At 37.5% G+C, this 17800-nt stretch overlaps 1 protein-coding gene across 1 annotated transcript in view; it reads left to right on the forward strand.

Annotated features, from left to right (window-relative positions):
• The window catches only part of KITLG (KIT ligand), a 54852-nt gene that overhangs the window by 25565 nt on the left and 11487 nt on the right, over nt 1-17800 (forward strand). Inside the window, exons 4-7 of the mRNA XM_009648047.1 lie at nt 1755-1790; nt 3959-4072; nt 12435-12497; nt 17127-17306. Of these exons, the coding sequence (XP_009646342.1) occupies nt 1755-1790; nt 3959-4072; nt 12435-12497; nt 17127-17306 (393 nt within the window). The remainder of the gene's footprint in view (nt 1-1754; nt 1791-3958; nt 4073-12434; nt 12498-17126; nt 17307-17800) is intronic.

Below are 17800 nucleotides of genomic sequence, written 5' to 3' on the forward strand. Positions count from 1 at the left end.
TGTTTGGCTTATTTGTCAGTGTGGTATTCCCCTTGCTGCTTTCCACTTAAGGATTGAGCTGAACATTAACCAGCGTGATTGAGTATCTTTGATGGCATACTGTGAAAAAGATGCTAAAGCACTCATTCAGCAGCCTTTGTCAACACTCCAGATCGCAAATGAAGAACATAAATTTAAAAGTTGTTTATTTACAACTGAAAGGATGGCCTTCAACACATTGGATTGCTAGCTAAGCCTCTAAAATGCTGTTAGCTGAAATTATAGCTTGTGGCAATAATAAAAATCATTTGTAGAATGATCAAAAGTGTATACTTGAAATCTTTAATTTAAATTATTCTTTCCAGTATAATCATTATTTTATCCCTTTCACAAAAACAACTTAAATATTCAGTATTTAAGTGATTTCAGAATATAAAAACAACTGAATAATTTTTGAGCCAAAAATAGGAAGAAGGTCTTTGCTATAAAGTTCTGCTTCCAGTCTGCCATATATCTTCAATTTAATGCTGGTAGATGATGTGTGATTAAAACCTGTGGCCAGCTTTGAAAATCCCATTTTAGCTTAGAAGTAATTATATATGGAAATCTGTTATGAGTACTGTGTGGGTAACTTTCATTTATGCTTAGCAAAGTATAAAACTGGAATCTCTATTTATAAAGCTGTTGTTTAAGCTTCCCTTTTGTTATGTCCTTTATTTAATTCAGTCTATTCAAGTTTTGCTCAAACAGCAGGTTTGGTCATTAGTAAATAACACAAAAATAGCTTAGCTCTTTGATCTATACAGTCCTTACATACAATGTGCCTGTAGGCATGTGTAATATAAATATTTTGTAAGTGCAAATAATTAAAAGATTTTAGATAATAGGCATGTTGAAACTAGCAGTATTTTGCAGTTTTTCAGTTCCTTTTGGATGACACAGGGAACAAATAAGCAAGAAAAACCTCAAATCATCTCAAAATTTACAAAGCATTTGTTTTTAATAGCAGTTATAAAAATTACTATGATTTTAAATCCGATTATTTTCATAGGGGAAAAAAAGTGTATTCTTATTGATTTGCATAATTATAATAAGTGCAATGATTTTAAGGTTAATGTGGAGTGATTTTAATGTATGAGTTGTCTTTAGATCCAGTAGTATGAAAATTGACAAGATGCATCAGACTTCTGGTTTTATTTGGAGTGTGCTTCTGCTCTGATTAATATTGCTCACCTGATCTGGCAAAAAAAGTATTTCCAGTTAAAGAGTTTTGTTACTGTTTTAATTATTAGCCTGTTAGGTTAATCATCATCCTATGACAGTGACACAAGTCAATGAACAAATCTCATCTTCCTTTACATACTACTCAGTATTGAGGAACCCAATAATGAAATCATCAATTTCTGGCATGGAGTCCATCTCCAAAGAACATATCAGGGAAATGTCCTGAAACCCAGGGAGTATAACTGCTACTGTACTTTTTAACACTGAAGGTAGAACACCTTTTATTTAATTCTTGGAAGCAGTATAGTTAGTCCATTTTGGAGCTGTTTGTCAATAATTTCTTGCCTTTTTTTTTTGTAACAGTTCTGTCCCAAAAAGCGTAGTGGGGAAGTAGTTTGTGACTTGAGGTCCACTTTGGTTTCCTCTGTGATTCTGGAGCTTATGTGAGGAGAGGGAGATGTTTCTCTGACCACTTAAAGCTAGCCCTTAAACAGTTTTGAACTCTTATACAACTGCAAGGAGCTCTTTCAGAGGAGTCTTTCAGAGAGTAGCAGCATCGCTGTCACTGCTGTGTGCAAAAGACAGAAGTGGATGTACAAACACACCGAGGCTGGCCAAATTACTCAAGAGGAGGAACGTCAGCAGAACCAGATGCACACATTCCAGGTCTCACTACCCTTTCATTGGAAATCAGAGAACAGACACAGAGTTGTTGTCTCTTGTGCCTCAAGTGTGGCTCTGAGCCAGACAGCTTCATTGCATCTCCTGAGAGCTCAGCTTGTTCATTTATGTATAACTGCAAAGCTTTCTTTAGCATGAGATACAGAAGTTTTGTAAGACTATTAAGTACCTAACTTCAAGTTGGGTACTTATTCTCAATTCTTCACATAGGTAATTCTTCTCAATAGTTATTTGTACAAATATTAAATGAAAATTATCTCTAAATGCTAGTTATGTTGAAGCAAGAGGCATTCTCAAAAGACTTGCTGCATGTCGCATGTGTGCTTTGCTTAGAATATTTTCAATTTCTTTGTGTGTAAGTCTACCCATCAAGATGATCTTGTGGTGTCTGAAGGTACAGTTTAGGGAAAGCCAAGTGCAGGCTCCACCAAAACAGGCGGTCCTGGCTTGTACCGTCTGTAACAGAGCATTTCTGTTGCCTCAGTTACCTGGATCAGAAAGCTGGTCTGCCTGAAAAATAGCACAGGGAAAAAAAAAAAAAAAAGTTGGCTGCCTGGTACAGCTGGCTAAACCATCTCATCAGTACCAGTGCAAGAGGCAGAGGGAGGAGGCCAGATTGTCTTTTCCAGCAGCAGCCCACACTGGTTTTGCCTAAATGAATCAGGAAGCCATATTCTAAGAAAGCAAATTACCAGTTTTACTTGAGATGCAAGATACATATAAGATTTAAGAGATGTAAGATACAAGAGAAAGAATTACTTGTCATTTAACAGCTCTAGGGAAAAGGCCAGGCACTGTTCCGTCATGTTCTTGTAGCTCCCAAGTGATCTTTATCACTTTCTTAGCCCCTCCAGGTAACTATAATGATATTTAATCTTTTAAATCTGTGATTTTCTTTCTCTGCTTTCCTAGAGAGCTTAATCTATTTTGGTTTTTTTTGCTTTGGTCTTAAATTGAAAATTTGGATAGCATTTGAAGGCAAGGCTGGAGACGGGAGCTGTCTACCTGTCACAGGGAACAGACGGGCCTGAGAGACATCTTAGTTCATGCAAAAGCAAATTTTCTTCTCAGTCCTGCCCTTGTGGAGGCCTGGGAGCCTGCACAGGCAAATTCCATACTTGCAGTAAATGTACACCATCATTGGCTCTTGCTGACAGTTTCAGTCAGCTGGCACAAAAAGTTTCACAACCCGAAGCAACTTTTGATTATCCATAACTTAAATGTTTTAACATTCTGGAAATAAAGATCTGCAGCTTAAACTTGGCACAGGGCCCTGTGGGAAATCAGCAAAGCACAAGGAACAACAGAAGGCGAGGAAGTTCAGGCAGTGTAGCCAAGGAGACACCCAGGTGCATCACAGCTAGTTATCTGGTGCTTTCCTGGCTGAGTCCCACAAGCCTGTGTGAGCACATTGCGTTGCTGTTCCTAATAGGATCTAGGAGGGGAATGTAGTGCCAAAGCCAAGCTGCCACTCCTGAGAGGCCAGGGCACATCACTTAGAGAAAATATGTTGTATTGCTGCTTCAGATCTCAGTATTTGGGCAGAGTCCAGTTGTGGTTTTGCTTGCAGTTTAAGTACCCAAATGTAATGGCTGTGATTATGAACTTTCTCCTTTTATCTTGCTGTGATCTGGTATAATTTCGTTCCTTATCAACAATTATCTCATTAGAGGCACAGGTTTATCAAATACCTTATCAGGTGAATGACAAGTATTTAGTTAGCTTTATGTTGATGATGAAGAATATTGCAAAGTTTGTCTCTTGTTTGGTATCTGTAAACTTTGCAGAAACTCATGTAAGCAGGATGCTGCACAAGAAATCTGATGGCTCAATACTAGGTTTTCCATTATTACTCTAAAGGTACTTGCTTCCAGAAAAGATCAATTAAGTGTATTTCTGTGGATCCCTGCCATGAAGATTATACTATAGTGGTACAAGTATGTCCTCATGAAAGATGAAGAGTATTGTTGCGTCTAGACTTCATATACGAAAAACATTGCTACAATCTCTTCTTGTTACTTCATGTTTGGCGATTGCTTACTTGGGGTTTCTTGTTTTTTTTTTTACTAAATAGACTTGGATTATCACTTGCTTTTGTCTTCAACTACTCCTACTTAACCCTCTTGTGAAAGCTCAGAGTTCCTGCGGGAATCCAGTGACAGATGATGTGAATGACATTGCAAAATTGGTAAGTAGTTTTATTTTAAATTATTCTTTATGTCAAACAATAATCAGTGGCTAATGGCTCTTGCATTTTAAGCAAAGTTTGCAAATCTATATTAGAACCAGGGGAATATTAAAAAAAAAAATAAATCCATCAACATCTATAACTTGATCAAAACCAAAACCTTTATTGCAGAGACTGGAGAATAGTTTCAGAGTTCACTGAAGAGACGACCTTCTTGACCAAGCTGCAGTGTATGTACATATATGGTTTCCTTCCTCCAAACTTCAATAAAAATTGTCAAAAGTCTTGATTTCCTCAAACATTGTCTGGGATCAGATTGCTTGCCATGCAGATGAAAAATTTTTGTCTTTGCGTTACTGATTTGCATGGAGCAGGCAGGTTGCAAAAGCAACTGAAATGAACCAGGATTCTTTACCTTAGGTATATGGGAAACTTGTGCCATATATAAAAATAGTATGATATTAGACATCGTTGTAGCAATTAAGGCAATAATGATTGAACAACTCTTACAGTCTTTAGGTGTGAGTGGGCTACACTCATTACATGTTTCTCTCTTTGCTTGCTATACCTAGACGTTTTAAGTCTGAAGGACTTATGGCTTCGTATAAGAACTGACTTCATTTAAGTACATTTTAACTGTTACCTAATTAACACTGCATTAACCTGAAAAACTGCATCCCCTTGTGTGAAGTCATTTGGTATTTAACTCCACTGAAGTCAGTGATTATGCTAACTTGCAGTCATACAGGATCTAACACCAAAATTTTTAAGATATAATATATACCGAACCTTAACAAGCATACCTTCATCTACATAATAACTTCAGCTGAAAATTATGGCTTCATTATGGAAAAACAGTTGCAATACCAGTGTTAAATATTATCAAACACTTCATTTGAAGTCCCTTGCATTTGCTGCCCGTGCAGTGTTCTTGTTTTCTTTGGGCGTTGCTATATACATTGGCACATAGTGTAAATCTTGGGGTGTTCTACAGTCCTACTCAAATGCTTAGTGCCTCACATTTGTCCCTTTAGGCAGAATTCTGAAGTATTGGCATGTTTATTCAAGATAATATTTCATCTCTTGAAAGAGTTTTAAGCTTTGATTTCAACCTGTTGAAAGCATGACAGAACAACAGAACTCCTGTGAGGGCTGGTGAAATTGTCTACCACAGTATTAGCAGTAACTTTTTGTCAGTTATGTATCCTCAGAACACATGCTTTAACTTTCCCTTTAGTGCAATTTAAATTTCAAGAATGTATAAATACAGGTTACAAAAATTTCGTGCAGCTTGAGCAATCACACTTTGCTTTTGAGGTAAATTATGAAAGAAACCCAGTACCATAAAAATTAGGTTAGTCTTTAATTTGACTGTAACTTTCCATACTGTGTTGCTACATCTTCCTCCAGACTAGTCTAGCAGCTGCTGTTCTTGCACATATCTGTGCAGCACTATGCTTCCATACCCCACCCTCCTCCACATCTCCTCTTAGTTCTCCACATGCAGCATGGTTGCTAGCTCCCTCCCATGTCCCCTAGGCATGATCCCTACCTGAGCAATGTTTTGAGCATTTGCTGGATTTATATCCCCTTTTGCTTGGGCTGCTGGCTGGGCAGGAAGGATTTTGTGTGGTGACTGTTCTGTTGTATGTGCTGCTTGTCCTGGAAGAAAACCTATGCCAGCTATCCAGGTTGCACTGCACTTCTGCTGCTGCCAAGCCTGAGCAGAGCGGGGTAGGGCTGAGCTCCTCCAGCCACTCCTCAGTGAGGATGCTGTATGGTCCTTCTCCTGACTCACACCCATACCTTTCAGATCTCTCTGCAAAGTTTTGGTGAAGTTAACTAGAAAGTTCAAAGATATTTTGGGTTGGAGAAATAACAGAGATGCAGAAAATACCAAGCCCAGACACCTGGATTCTCTCTGTTTTGAGTTGTGTGTCTGAGAATGTTTTGAGGAAAGTCTGTATCCCTGTTTTGTCTGTCTGTGTTAATATTTGCATAGATTTTTCATGCAGAAGTAATGTCTATAAAGCCACTTGAGAATTGAAAGGATAATATGGAAATAAATTTAGTATCTTAAATTTAGTATAAGAGCTCTTGGTTTCAATTAAACTGACTATATTGCAAGCTGGTAATTCTCTTTTGAAATGCTACACCATGACAACTTGACATTGAGAACAAAAAAAAATATAGAAGGTATCAAGAAATTTTAAAACAAAATATGATTAGCTGACAGTGTGAATACGAGAAGGGAGAAATTCACAGAGAACACTGACTGATCACATTACTTTACTAAAAAGTGCAATTTATGCTATATGGAGTATGTCCTTAGTACATACAATATGGAATCCAACATGATATTGCTTAAATATATAGTTCAGGAGACCCTACAACTCTTGTGAATTACTGTAAATGTTTTTGTACCACTTCTTTTTGAAACAAACTATACTCATTGAATTAAGGAATGATATTCTGTTGACTTACATCTTCAAAATTAGACATAGCACCCATAGGTTGGGTTCTTTGTTGATCCTATTGGCCTTTAAAAGTCTTGTTTCTCCACTGATCCAAAGAGTTTGTGCCAGTAGGATACAATGTCTTTAATAAATGTCCTCCCCTTTCATACTGAGAATAAATTGTAGCACCGAGGGTTTCACAGGAGCTGTCATGTGTGTGGTTATTGCCCATAGTTATTGTGATGTTATTCACAAGCTCTATGACACTTGCTGAGAGTGGTATGACAGTTGTTTCTAAAGGCTTTATTCTTGACCACACTGCCATGTTCTTTAAACCCTCCACAGTCACGAGTATAGTCCTGTGTCTGTGAGCAATACACTAGCCATTCAGCAGTAGCACACAAGTCCTAACATTTAGCTTAGGGTATTGGCCTCTCTTCCTCTTGTCTCACCACAAATGCTTAGACATCAGCTTAGATTCATTATAGCCTGAATCCTCCACTGAGGCGGATTATTATTTTTTCATCTCCCCAAAATGTTAGTCTTCCCCAGGCCTTTTCTCCTCACGGTAAAGGTATATCAACATCTCTCTCCAGCCATTCAGGTCTTGACACTTCACAAACCCTTATAAGTTCACTATTAACACCTCCAGGTTTTTTCCTGTCATAACAGGAAAAAAAGCTTCTGTAGCTCTCTGTCCATACAAAATCACTTTTCTTCCAAATTTGTGGTGGATAAAAATCCAGTCTACTGAAAAGTCTTTTTCTGGCTTTGACTTCTATAATTTTGCCCTTCTGTCTGTTAATTTGCTGCTCTGACCCTGTATCTTCTACTTTCTTCCTTCAAGTTGTTCCTCCTTTTTTTCATTATCAACGGCAAGCTTCTTGGTTTTGACTTCAAAGGCAGTAACTATTAACACTGCCTGTGATGTCTTAACAGCCTGAGTTTGTCCTCTTGTCCTAGCTTCTCCTCATGCTGTTTGTGTCCACCGGAAGGATGCTCCTTGATGAACTCCAGGCAGATTCTCCTCTTCCCATCTCATGCTAAAATTCTTTGCAGCATGAATCCATGTCCCTCTTCTTTCTTTTTCCTACTCTGTTCTTCCCTACCTCTACTGCAGTTCACCAACAGCTTGCAAAACAGTACCACAATTACCTACCAAACTCTTTTTCCTGTAGCTTGATACAACCTAGTCTTCAGTTATTTGGTTCTGGGCTTCTTGTTCCAAGTACTATCTGGTAGAAAATCCCTGAGCATAGTTGTGGTTGTGTTCTGCTCAACTTTATTGTATTCTAGGAATATGAGAAGAACATGCCGCAGTCAACACTTTCTGTGAATATAGACCAGGGGTGTCTACTAAGCCTAAGCTACTGGAGAATAAATAAGGCACGCTCTGCAGTGTCTGAAAATGTGGGTCATTTGTCTAATCAACCTTGTGTTGAGTGATAAATTGAGAACAGATGTGTGGTGTAACTTGTTTTCAGTGGTGTTAATCTGGATTTCCACTAGCATCATAGTAGACTCATACCAGAAGCTTGAATCAGAAAGAAAGAGCAGATTCAATAACAGTAAGTTTTCTGAACATTAATCAACCTAAGACCAAACCAGACTGGTAACTGTTCATGCAAAAATTACTTGCATTCTCTATAAGATTAAATTTGTTCAAATCTTTATGATATAATTTTGTCCTATGAGGAATGTGTCCTAAATAAAATTATTTTAAGAAGGAAAGAACAATCAAGCAATTACTTTTTGTTTGGTTTTTTAATACTGAGAACTTTAAAAGAGCATAATTTCATGCCTATAGAGAATGAAAGTATTTAGAGAGTGTTCATTCTGCATTACTAATCACTTGAACTCCTGGTTCTTTTTTAATGAAGCTGTCTGGAGGGAAACACATTACTTGATGAACAAATGTTCCGTATTATGAAACTCTAATTGCAGCACCTGTCAATAAAGCCTGTCCCCATTTTTCTTTTCAGCACTCTGTTGTATATATGTTTGTTAAATACGAACATCAAACCTACATATAAGTAGAATTTTCACTGAGCTGTGCAGTATGTATAGAATGTACCTACATGTTTTGGTTTCATCCACTAATAAAATCTAAGATACTCACCTCTTCTTCCGTGATCTACTTCTCTAAAGCAATTTTTTTCTTTTGAATGCTGGAGGCGCAAACAATAGTCAGCATTTACTGACCAGGTTGCTTGTTTGAGACATGCTGTTTCAAACACTCTGCCTTCATATTGCATCTTTGCTGTAAATGTGTACTTTACAGTCTCTGCAACATTTGATATTTATTTTTAAATGGATCTAACTCTCCTGAGTGAAGGGGTTATAAAAAATGATCCAGTGTTGTTATCCTGCAAATAATCTGCCACTATGGCTGTAAGAAGTGTGAACGGAAATCGTTAGCATGTTGTCTTAAGCCAAATGATGAGGATTTCATTAACTGCTTCATTAGCAGATAAGATAGAGTAGATTACAGAGATGGTGGACAGAAAGTGGAAGCCCCTGCAGAAAAAGAAAAGCCAAGCATGCAAAGAAGGGAGACACAGAGGTATTAAAGAGTAGGAAGAGGGGAATGACAAAGAGATAAATGGGCGGTAGAAATGGTAGCCAAAAGGAAAGTATGGGGTTTGCCATCATATGCCTCAGAGTAAAAAAGATATCACTGACAATGGTAAATGGTGATTTTTATGTTATTAACTTACTTTATCTTTGATCTGTGTGTAAAGAAAATAATGATACCTATGCTTGTCTCCTTAAAATTTTCAGAACAGTCACAATAAAGAGAATTTCCGAGAGCAGTAGCCCTCTTTTCAAAGCACTTGACTGCAGAGATAGGTCATCTCTCTTATTTTCTGCTGTTGCAATGAAAGAGTGGTTTATGGAACCCAGATGACTTTTACAACATCTCTTTTTCATCTCCCCGTCTGTGTGACCATAAGCATATTTTAGAAGTATATTTGGGTTATGCAATGTTAACAGTGCTGTATTAAATATTCAGACCTCTGTATGTCAAAAGCAATCTCACATTCCCCATTTTGAGATTTTGTTACAACAGGGAATATAGCACTTGATGTTGGTTTTATATGAATTTAAAGATGTAAATCTAGATTCCTTGTTCTTCACCTCTTAGAGCCAGATAGGATTTCTACATTTCTACAACCACACACACCCACTAAATCAGAGGAACTTTTTGTGGCATTTTAATTGCAATGCAGGGTTCTTTTAGTTCTATACATTACTTTCCAAGATTATCAGTTGACATTCATTATAATCATCAAAACTGTTACTTTTGTCTAAACCAAGGTAAGTCATGCAGGCAGGTGTTCTGTTGCCCCCAGATTTGTCACTGTACTTAAAGGAGTTGAGTATAGGAACCAAAAAAGCCATTCCAGGACTCAGGGAGTTTCAAGGGACAGTCCCTTTCCATCCCCCTTTTCTCAGGCAGCTCAGAGCCCTCTTGTCCTCTGCTCCTTGGGAGCCGCAGCAGTCAGGCACCCTGTGCAGAGCCGGGTGTGCAGAGTCCTTTCATTCCTTTCAGGATCATTTCAGTAGTTGAAAATCAAGTGGTTCATTTTGGATCATAGGCTTGGTGGTTAGTATTCCATGAAATTTCAAGATTCATTTCAGACAGCAAGAGAGTATAAAATGCACAGATTTAGTACAAACATATCCTTCACTCTTACATCAGGGGCTTTACCCTATTTTGTGTGTGTGAGTTGGGAAGTCCAACCGGGACACAAATATAACTCCCTCGCTTTAACTGAGCTCCATCATTTACCACCAGCAGAGCATCTGGCATGTAGAATTTAATCAATAAAACTTTAACAAGTTGTTACATCTTGAGGCAGGGCATATATTTTGTGTTTGACACCCTCCCCCCCAGTGAACTTCATTTTTAGTAGTAAATTCAAAAATATCTTTTCTGATTCACAGTCTGTCAAGGAGACAAATATCTGAGGCTGAGCTGTATTCTCTGGCTTTGTTTTAGAAGCTCTAAGAGCTCTTGGGCAGTTGCATTTTTTTAACTGTACATGAAAAGTGCTTGACAGGCTTTGATGCCAGTAAAGTAGATTGTATACATAATGCATATCAATTTTTGTAGTGTTCATTGATTTGGAACAAATTTAATCTTCCAGTGACCTTTCTTAAAGAACGGTGCTTTTGCTGACATTGCTAAGTATTGAATCCCTCTAGAGTGAGTATGGGAAACTTTGCACATACAGTAGCATCTTCATTACCTTTGCTGCTTGAAGTGCTGCTAATCCTACCTCTCTAGGCACGCAAAGGAAGCTGGAAAAGAAACTGGATTACCTATTAATGTGTCATGATGTCAGGATGGTTTTAGAGGAAGGAAAAATATACCAAAAATTGTGGATGAGGATTTAAACTAAATCAGATGTCCTAAAGAAAGAAAAATGTATTTCAATATTTTTCAATATTTATAACATCTTGAATCAACTCCCCAAAATGCCAGGTGAATAGAAATTGATATAGAGAATTTTATCGGCACTTCCGCAACTGCTGCTTTGGGAATGTGTAGTTATATAAAAAAAATAAGGAAAATTGATCTATAGAAAGGATTTTACCAGGATCATTTGTATAAAACTTGTTTTTTAAAGCTGTAGAAGAAAGCTAGATGCCATTGAACTGAAAGATTGTGGCTCAGCCCTCGTTGTAAATAAAAAAATGTCTGGAATTCACTAGTGACAGACGATGCATAAGTACTGTCCTTGATAATTTCTAGAACCATAACATTTTGAAATTGCTGTTTTAATTTTTAATTTAAACTAAATTTTAATTAACAAATAAAACATTCTGTTGTGTCAAGTAAAATACTACCTAAAATCTGCACAGGAAAAAAAATAATCCCTGTGCTGGTTGCTATAGAAGCAGAATGAAATGCAGCCATAACAGAATGATCTTTAACCTGAACAAGTGGAATTTCTTTGCTGAACAAAGTATGGATTCTGTTTCACCAAAGGAATTAGGTGCTTATGGTCTTCTGACTAAATGGATTTCCAACGAGGATGAGAAATATCAATTCAATCTTTCACTGATACAAAAGCAAATAGCTGTATCACTAAGCATCATAGTATTGGTAAACCTTTTGAAAAAAGTTATTTGAGAGATTGTGGATTGTGGCAGCGTCTCCCTCTTCATCTCCCCACTCAGCACATTCCCCAGATGATCAAGCACACCTCACAGTAGTGTTGGATCCCATCTGTGGCAGACTGTATTGTATAATTCAGTGAGAACCCTTCTTCCACTCCTTGACCTTGCTTCAGCACACCCCGTACTCACCCACATCTGCAAAGCCACGCTCAGCTTATGTGCGTGGAAGCTCTCCTTTGCCCCAGGACGTTGCTATGATATAATTATATTGTAAGATGCACAGCTTCAAAGTTAAAGTTGTGCTCAAGTGTTTTTCTGGTCTCTTACATAGCTAACTACAAGGCAGGCAAGTATTTCTTTAGGTTCAGCTGCTTGCTGAACTTGGAAATTATTTGAAGGAAAAAGGCTTAGAGACTACAGGGTCCTCTACTGTTTGGAGTGGTTGCGGTTACATAGAAAATGTTATCTAAACACTTCAAGACATGCCATTAAAAGATGAAAATGCAGTGGCGTTGCTGATGTAATGAATAACCTCAGATCACTTCTCCTCACCACACTACTGTCTTTAATTCTGTGGGAAGTGGTAGCATTGCACATGATCATATCTCATCTGGGAATGTTACAGAGGTGTGAAAAGGTGCTTCACTTGTGAGCAAATAAGAGTTCCACAGGAAACTGAGTTTGTAAGATTTTGCACCTGGTAGGTACTGAATACAGTGACAGAAATTGTCTTACTTTATGTAATCAGTAGTAACATTTTTATTATCTCTTTATTGTAGGTTGGAAATCTCCCAAATGATTATATGATAACCCTTAGATATGTCCCGAAGATGGATAGTCTGGTATGTACAACTACTTCAAGTTAATCCCAATAAAATAGCCCTCTGGAACCAATGATGGCCTAATATTTTGTACCTAGTCCTATGGCTTAGTAAGTTACAGTTAAATAATGATTGTTTCACTTTTCATATACTTCACAAGTATCCATTTAAAAGAAGCATAGAGAGATTCCTACAGTCACTTAAAATCTTTTTAAATACAGGAATGTTAGAAAAATGTTTCTTCATATTAAATTTTTCAACATTTTCTATGGAAAAAGTCAAACTACACAATTAATTCATCATGTCAATTGACAGTTGTTGCTTTGTTAAAGAAGTAGTTTCTTTCTACTTATATTTTGGAATATACTGTAGAATGTCCTTCTCATTTCAGCCAGAGGAAATGCCATTAAAGCACAACAAATACTGAGTAGCCAATAAAGAGAACCCTAAGTTCAGCAAATGGTAGCATCAGTAACTAAACAAACCAGTAGAAAGTGAGGATGTTGTTTCATTCGAACATGCTTTGTCTTATTCTTTTTATGTAATCCCATAGTTAATACATAGTAATACTTTCAAATAAGCATCACCTAATTTCTTTAAGATTTTATAACATTATTTCATATTAAAAACTGTTTCATATTATTGCTTATTCTGCTAAATATTTTTGATGGTTTTCCTTAATTTAAAAAACATATTTTTAGAATGATGCATTGCAAATGCTCTCTTGGTTGTTGCATGCATTGCAAGAATAAGGAGAGAAGGAAACAAGGTGAAAGTAGAAATTATGCTGAATGTGGTACTGTGCTATATTGTTTTAAGGAAAGAAAAAAGTAAGAAAAAGACTACTTTGTCAGTTAAACTGAACAATATTGTGCCTGTCTTAAGAATGAATCATTGTGTACATACATCAGTAGTTTGGAAATCATCTGGTAGATGTAAGACGCTGGGTTTTTGTCTGTACGTAATATGCATTATGAAAATACAGTTTGTGCGTTACACATATAAAAATGCATCCTATCCTACCACGTTGTAGCAAATGTAGCAATATTCCCTATTGATATTGGAGAACGATGCCAGAAGCAACATTCTCTCAGTCCTGCATAACAAGAAGATGGCTGGAGGAAAAGGAGGCTGTGGGGTAGTGAAGGGCCCTGAGCTGTGAGGTTATCACGTATTATGGCAGATCTGGCAGTGTTCTTATGAGTTTCATTGGAAGCTTGAGGCTTTCACTAAAACGTAGAGTACTTTAGAAAACCCAGTTTGAACTTGACTCCTTAGACAGAAAAACTCTGCAGAGCGAATGCTATGGAAGTCAGGTACTAGATCCTATATAATATAATTAAAATGAATGGAAAAATTTTCATTTCTGAAAATAGCTAATATGCAGAGAAAAAGGAATACTGGCTGCCACCAACCCATTGCTGCAGTGATTTTTGAAATTCAATGATTTTGGTGCCTGATGAGATGAGATTCACATCTGTGAGGACAGCTGTAGCCCGAGTGCTGCTCCTCAGCCTCCGGGATGTGCACAGCAGCTGATGAGCTGGGCTGGACTGGGGCTGTTCCCTCTGCTGCGCTCCTGGGGAGGTTGGCACTGCGGATGAAGAAGGCAGGGAGCCTGCTTGAGCGATGAGTCCTGGTTGTTCTCACTGCTTAACTCTTACCTTGCCCTGTGGTTCAGTTTTGGCTGCCAATACAGTTTCTTTTCTGTAGTTTAAATGCCAAGTCACCTTCCTGTATCATATACATAAACTTAGATCCATTTTACATTTATGATGAGCGGCCAAGAAATACATAGGAAGACGAGAAGTTCAGAGCCGGGATTTCCATATTTCTTTTGCTCATACACCACTTTTAGTCTGGTGATGGAAGGTGCAGCTCTTGGCCACATGCCTTCACAGGAGGGAGTATTCAGTGGTATTCACACCCCACTTTTTGCCAAATTCCCCTCTGGGGATTTCCGATTGTGTTACTCATACCACAGCAAAGGATGGCTGAATAAATAGGTTTTGCCCTGGGTTCTGCAAGGTTCCAGCAAGCTGGGAAACCCACAACTTTGCATAAGGTGAATGCCCTTTGTTCAGCTCTGAAAGGATTAAACGGTGCTCTGAAATTTTTTTCAATAGTTTTCAATTTTCAGTGCGTGCATGAAGTGGGAAATGTACCTAAGGTAGCAAGTCTCAAATGTAGATGACTAAAGGTAGGAAGGCAGGGTGAATGCAAAGCAGATGCGAAGCCAGTGTAGTGCATGTAACAGGAACAGACTGACCCGATCCATTAAACAGAAGGGTTGTTGCATTATGCACTAGCTCAAGGCAGCTGAGTGGCTTTAAAAGTAGTCTCGCATGGAGTGAACTGTGTAGTCTAACCTCAAGGTTAAAAGGCAAAGATGACAGCAGCAGGGGCTGAACTCAGAAGAGGAGTTAAACTTCAAACTTTTAGATAAGTGTACAAAGTAAAACTCAGTGAGGACTACCTGGAAGTACAAGGGAAGTCAGGTTTGCAATTGCCCTAAAATGTAAATCTTTGTCAAAATTTACACAAAAAAACAGAGTTAAACCTCCATTTCTCCTTGCAAACAAAGTCACATTTCTCTATTTCAGCAGTTCCATCCCTGTGTTTGGTAGGTATTAAGATAGCAAGTGACTGCACAGCTTGATATTACTGAAAAGAAAACTTAAGCTCTCATGAAATACAGCTTTGTAGGTCAGAACGGTTCAGTCAGAGGAGACTCCCACGCACATGCTAAACCGTGGGAGCCACAAAATAGATTCCCTGCTGGAATCACCAAATGCTCACTAGGAGAAGCAGCAAGCTTTTGCTAGTCCCTGCCAGAGGAGAATGCACACCCACAAAACAGAGGAAAAGGGTTTCCAGGTTTGCAGTTCAAGGAAGCACAGAAGTTCTGTGTCCATGTTCCTACACCAAAGCAGAGGAAAATGCATTGTCTGTGTCATGAGGGACACGACATGTCGTGAGACAACACATACTGCTTGAATGGAGTACATGTCAACAAGCTTCCTCTGATTTATTTGCTTCTGCCTCTCCCCTCCCATTGTTGTGCTTGAAGGAAAAAAAGGGAAGCAGAATCAAGCCAAACACCATCCATTTCACATATAGTTTCATTCTTTTTTAAGTCATTGTTGAAATAATTACAGGTGATAATATTGACTTGCCACTTGTTATCAGTGTGTGAGAGAGTGGAACACAAAAGTGAAAAGTCAGATGGAGCTGAAAAATGCATTTACATTTGGTTCTCTAAGCCTGGAAGCCTCATAGTCCAGTTAATCTTTGAAAGTATGGTATGTGTTTTTCCTCATCAAAAACATTTACACATCAAGGCAGAACAACACCTGTGCCACCGAGAAAGTAATTTGTCACCAAGTGATGATATTGATAGTAATGGATAATTTTTTTTTTTTTAATGAAGAATCCATATACAAGTTTATTGCAGAAATTGAGTGAAATGAGATTAAGTCTAGAGGAGGATACATCACCTAATATTTACTGTACATTGCAGAAGGTGGAGTGGATGGATTCAGTGGATGGTTTAGTGATACTGAGAGTACTTAGGGGTTGCTGGGCCAAGATTTTCATACCTGGCAGGCTTTAATAATCCTGAGACATTTTCAACCACTGAAAAAAATAGCTTCACATAAATTCCCATAACATTTACCATTAAAAAATCAGCATTTATTGAGAAGGAATTTCCAGGTATATGTTGCAGTGTGACTAATGCGTTACCTGTATTTTTGCTGACCATACTGAGTAAGGGTTTTTCCTGGGCTGGGTGCCTTTTTCATTTACTTGACTACTGTTATATAAATCTAAGTAAAAGTTAATGAATCCCTTTAAGGCAGCAAGATGAATGACCAGGTTTCCATCACATGAACAGCTGTACAAACTATATCTGCAAACTGATTGCATGGGTGTTGGTGCAAGGATCTGAACTCTATACCAGTGACACAGATGTGGCAGGTACCGTGACAGTCTCTGCAGAACCCTTTTGTCAGCAAAAACTAAGGAAAAGAAAGACTTTTAGATCTAGAAGCTGTTCTCAGGAATGGCATTTAGTGAAAAAGCTGAAGAAGAGGAATTAACTAAGCTAACTAGTTTAAAGGTGGATAAAAGCACACATGGATTTAATGCAAAACATTTACAGAAACTTTCCTCAGAAGAGATTTAAATCAAGGATCTTTGGGGTTAGCTGAGTCATATAGGGTAACAATAATAAAATGAAAGCTGAGATTGGTTTAAATAAAGTCTGGCAAAAATTGTTAAAACAGTAGTTATTTTAAAAAAAAAAAATGTGTAGGTTAATGAAAGCTCGGAAGAAGCTTCATAGTAGGATGACCCAAGGCTCAAATTCTCAACAGACTGATGCTTAGCATTCATTAAGAATTTAATGAAGGGATAACATTTAACAGACAACAATAAGTATATAAGTATCAGTGAGAACAGAAATTTTACCAAAAGGACTGAAGAGAAAGTTGGCTACACTAAAGAAGACAAATTTTAATTTAGACTTTCAAGATAATTTAAATTGGAAAGAACAGTCTAATCTAATTTTGCACATTGAGCTGCTTAACCAGTTTTTGCGCAAGTCTGATATTTAATCTACCTCTATGTTTCTCTTTTTATCCCCGACAGCCTGATTACTGTTGGCTGAATTTGATGGTGCCTGAATTTTCAAAGAGTCTACATAGTCTGCTCCAGAAATTTTCAGATATTTCAGATATGTCTGATGTTTTAAGCAACTATTCAATCATCAATAATCTCACAAGGATAATTAATGATCTTATGGCATGCCTAGCTTTTGATAAAAAAAAGGTAATCTTATACAGAGTTTCTACTTTTATGCTGGATATTTTTACTTGAACTTTCTGTTGCACAGTACTCAGTAATAGTTTAAAAATGTCTAAAGCTTCATGAGACTTATTTTCATTTCTATTCCTGTACATCTGAAATCCTACTTTGTTTAGAATTGCACTAAGTACACTGTGCTAGAGTTGGCTAGTTGTTATCTTCTGTTTCAAAGGAAAATGGCTTACAAGCCTTACAAGGCTTACAATGACCTGTATACAGTTATCTAAGTAGTCAAAAATGTAACCGTCATCCTTAAGGTAATTAATTCATTCTGGTCTGTTTGAAACTGGCAGAAATCTTCCTTGTGCATCCAGCTTAAATTATTCATTTTGCTAGTGATCCTAATGTAAATTTAAAGATGATGCAGTTGAAGCTATTAATATACTCTTAGTATGTATCACAGTGTGTGAGGCTCTGAAAGCTTCACCATGGTTTAATGATTTTTTTTTATATAAAGA

The sequence above is a fragment of the Egretta garzetta genome, unplaced genomic scaffold (assembly GCF_000687185.1).
Source record: "Egretta garzetta isolate BGI_Z169 unplaced genomic scaffold, ASM68718v1 scaffold371, whole genome shotgun sequence".
In the NCBI taxonomy this organism is placed as follows: Eukaryota; Metazoa; Chordata; class Aves; order Pelecaniformes; family Ardeidae; genus Egretta; species Egretta garzetta.